This window comes from Palaemon carinicauda, chromosome 2 (assembly GCF_036898095.1).
Source record: "Palaemon carinicauda isolate YSFRI2023 chromosome 2, ASM3689809v2, whole genome shotgun sequence".
In the NCBI taxonomy this organism is placed as follows: Eukaryota; Metazoa; Arthropoda; class Malacostraca; order Decapoda; family Palaemonidae; genus Palaemon; species Palaemon carinicauda.
Window position 1 is genome coordinate 162,140,760 of NC_090726.1, and position 2,500 is coordinate 162,143,259.

General features: G+C 53.2%; 1 protein-coding gene across 1 annotated transcript in view; it reads left to right on the forward strand.

Annotated features, from left to right (window-relative positions):
• The window catches only part of LOC137620895 (uncharacterized), a 1,788-nt gene extending 339 nt beyond the window's left edge, over positions 1–1,449 (forward strand). Inside the window, exons 1-2 of the mRNA XM_068351344.1 lie at positions 1–247; positions 647–1,449. The exon at positions 1–247 is cut by the window's left edge and continues 339 nt beyond it. Of these exons, the coding sequence (XP_068207445.1) occupies positions 1–247; positions 647–1,449 (1,050 nt within the window). The remainder of the gene's footprint in view (positions 248–646) is intronic.
• The last annotated feature ends 1,051 nt before the right edge of the window (positions 1,450–2,500 follow it).

The following is a 2,500-nucleotide window of genomic DNA, read 5'->3' on the forward strand; positions in this document are numbered from 1 at the left end:
TATGCTGATGAGTACGAGCTAGTCTGGTTCAACTCGGGGCCCCCCAGCTCAGTCCCATCGGGTAAGTCTAAGCCCCGGCAAAATCTGATCTCCCCTACCAAGTGTGGCCTTTGCGGGAGATCTAACCACTTGGAAGCCAACATTCGGCTGAAGCTATCCGGTCAGTCAACTGAGTCCACGAAGCAGACAAATAAGCCCAAGGTTAAGGTGGCGAAGCCGAACTATGCCAGTGCATACTGCGAGGTATGTAAGTGCTACGGACACACAAAGAACTACTCACTATGTCCCAGCAAATCCTCAGCCTCTTCTCCAGCTGCCCTCTCAATCTCTATCCGTGAAGCTCCCAAAAGACAGCCCGCTGTTGGGGAGATCACAGTAGCTCTGCCTGAAGGAGACGGCTCTCCGCAGTCGGTCAGAGCATTACAGGATACCGGTGCAGACGTTTCACTAATCTTATGGCACCAGGTGCCTATCGGTGCCAAAGTTCAGCAGGAAAATCGCATGACAGTCCGTTGGATCGAAGGAGTCACTAAGGATCTTCCTACTGTGGAGTTGAGAGTGACCACGCCCCAGCTCAGCAAAAGGTGAAGGCTAGGGGTAGTGAGCGATCTCGAGCATGAGGGCTATGACTTGCTCTTGGGAAAAGACCTCCTAAGAGGCATACAGCGCGTGCCCCTCAGGAGCATGAAAGCAGTTGAGCCGGAGCCCGAGACTGAGAATGCCCCTCCTGAAGAAGACAAATGGCTAGCTGACATTGACCTTGGAGAAGTACCTTGGCTAAGTGAGGTGGCGCGAAAGCCCTCCTCCTATAGCAATGAGTCTAAGCCTCGTACCCCGGAAACCTATTCGGAAGGAGCAGTGCTGCTCACCACCACAGGGAATGAAGCTAACCCAAGTACTAGCCCAGGGGTCTCGGGGGAGTCTGAGGGAGAAGTGTCCATTACCCCAGAGGACCTCGGGAGTCGGACGGAGCTTATCAAATCTCAGTTGTTGGACAAGACGCTGAAAACCTACAGGAAAGCTGCTTACTCAGACGAAGCAGAGATGACTAACCTCTCAAAGGAGAATTTCCTGCTGAAGGAAGGGGTGCTCTTCAGAGTCACCCGAGGCCCTCACGATCCTGCAGAAGCCCTTTGCCGGCAAGTAGTTGTTCCCCGTAATCTCCGCTTGGCGGTGCTACGTATGGCTCATGAGGGATTGGGAGGACACTTTGGTGTGAAACGCACTACCCACCTAATCCAGCCTCATTTCTTCTGGCCGGGATTGCAGAAGAGAGTTAAGGCTTACGTAGCTTCCTGCCATCCGTGCCAAGTTGCCGGTAACCCAAACCAGGTGGTGCCGCGGGCTCCTCTCCAACCCATTCCATCTGCAGGTATCCCCTTCCATGATGTACTAGTGGATTATGTGGTCCCCTGCCCCGTAGTAAGCGTGGAAATCGTTTCTTATTAACCATGATTGATCGGTTCCCGCGCTACCTCGAAGCTGTACCGACCAGGTGCGCCAATGCCAGTCATGCTGTCAGGGGCCTGACACAATTTTTTTGTAGGTTTGGGTTCCCAGCCACAGTCCAGTCGGATAAGGGCTCTCACTTCATGGCAAGAGAGTTCAAGGCAGCAATGGAGTACCATGGTGTCCACCACCAGACCTCTACGGCATATCACCCAGAGAGCCAAGGACTCGTGGAGCGCTCCCACCAAACACTAAAAACAGTCTTGACGAAGTTAGGGGAGGCTGGCTCTTCGGATTGGGAGGAGAACTTGCCTTACGCTCTGTTCCCCCTCCGCCAAGCACGCTCAAAAACCACAGGATACAGCCCTTTTAAGTTGTTGTACGCTCACTTCACACGTGGACCACGACATACTCTATGAAGCTTGGGAGGACTCCTCCAAGGCCTCCTGGGTGGAAGAGCTGCCAGATATACAGGCTAAGTTACGAACTGCCTGGGAAATTACCAAGGCTTCCGAGGCAAAGGTACAGGGCATCGCAAAAGGTCACGTAGATCGTAAAGCCCAGGATCGAACTTTTGAAGTGGGAGACCAAGTTCTGGTTCTCCGCCCAGGAGAACAGAGACGTTAAGCACAAAATTTACGGGCTGTTATTAATGGCGGTCATTACGCCACCTTTTTTCAAATAACAAAAGACCCCGCCAGCAAGCATGGGTCGAAATGCCACGAGTTTTGGGACCCTACCCAGAGTCTCACCCCCCTCCCACCATCCTATACCAGTCTACTCCCCCTGAGATCTCAATTTCAGCTACCTTCTACGAATCACGTGACAACATCGAGGTCCCAGGAGAAGGAGGGAAGCGAGCTGTGAAGGATGTGGGGACACGTGACCAAGCCTGACCAATAGGACAGCGGTCAGGCCAATCCCCCTACCCACCCCCCCTCAATTGGGGGTCAAGTAGGGTTGATCTACCCAGGGAAAACTGGAGATCTTCGCGACTCAGCCTCCATAAGGATAACATCTGCCTTTCTTCACTCAACGTCCTCGAGGGAAA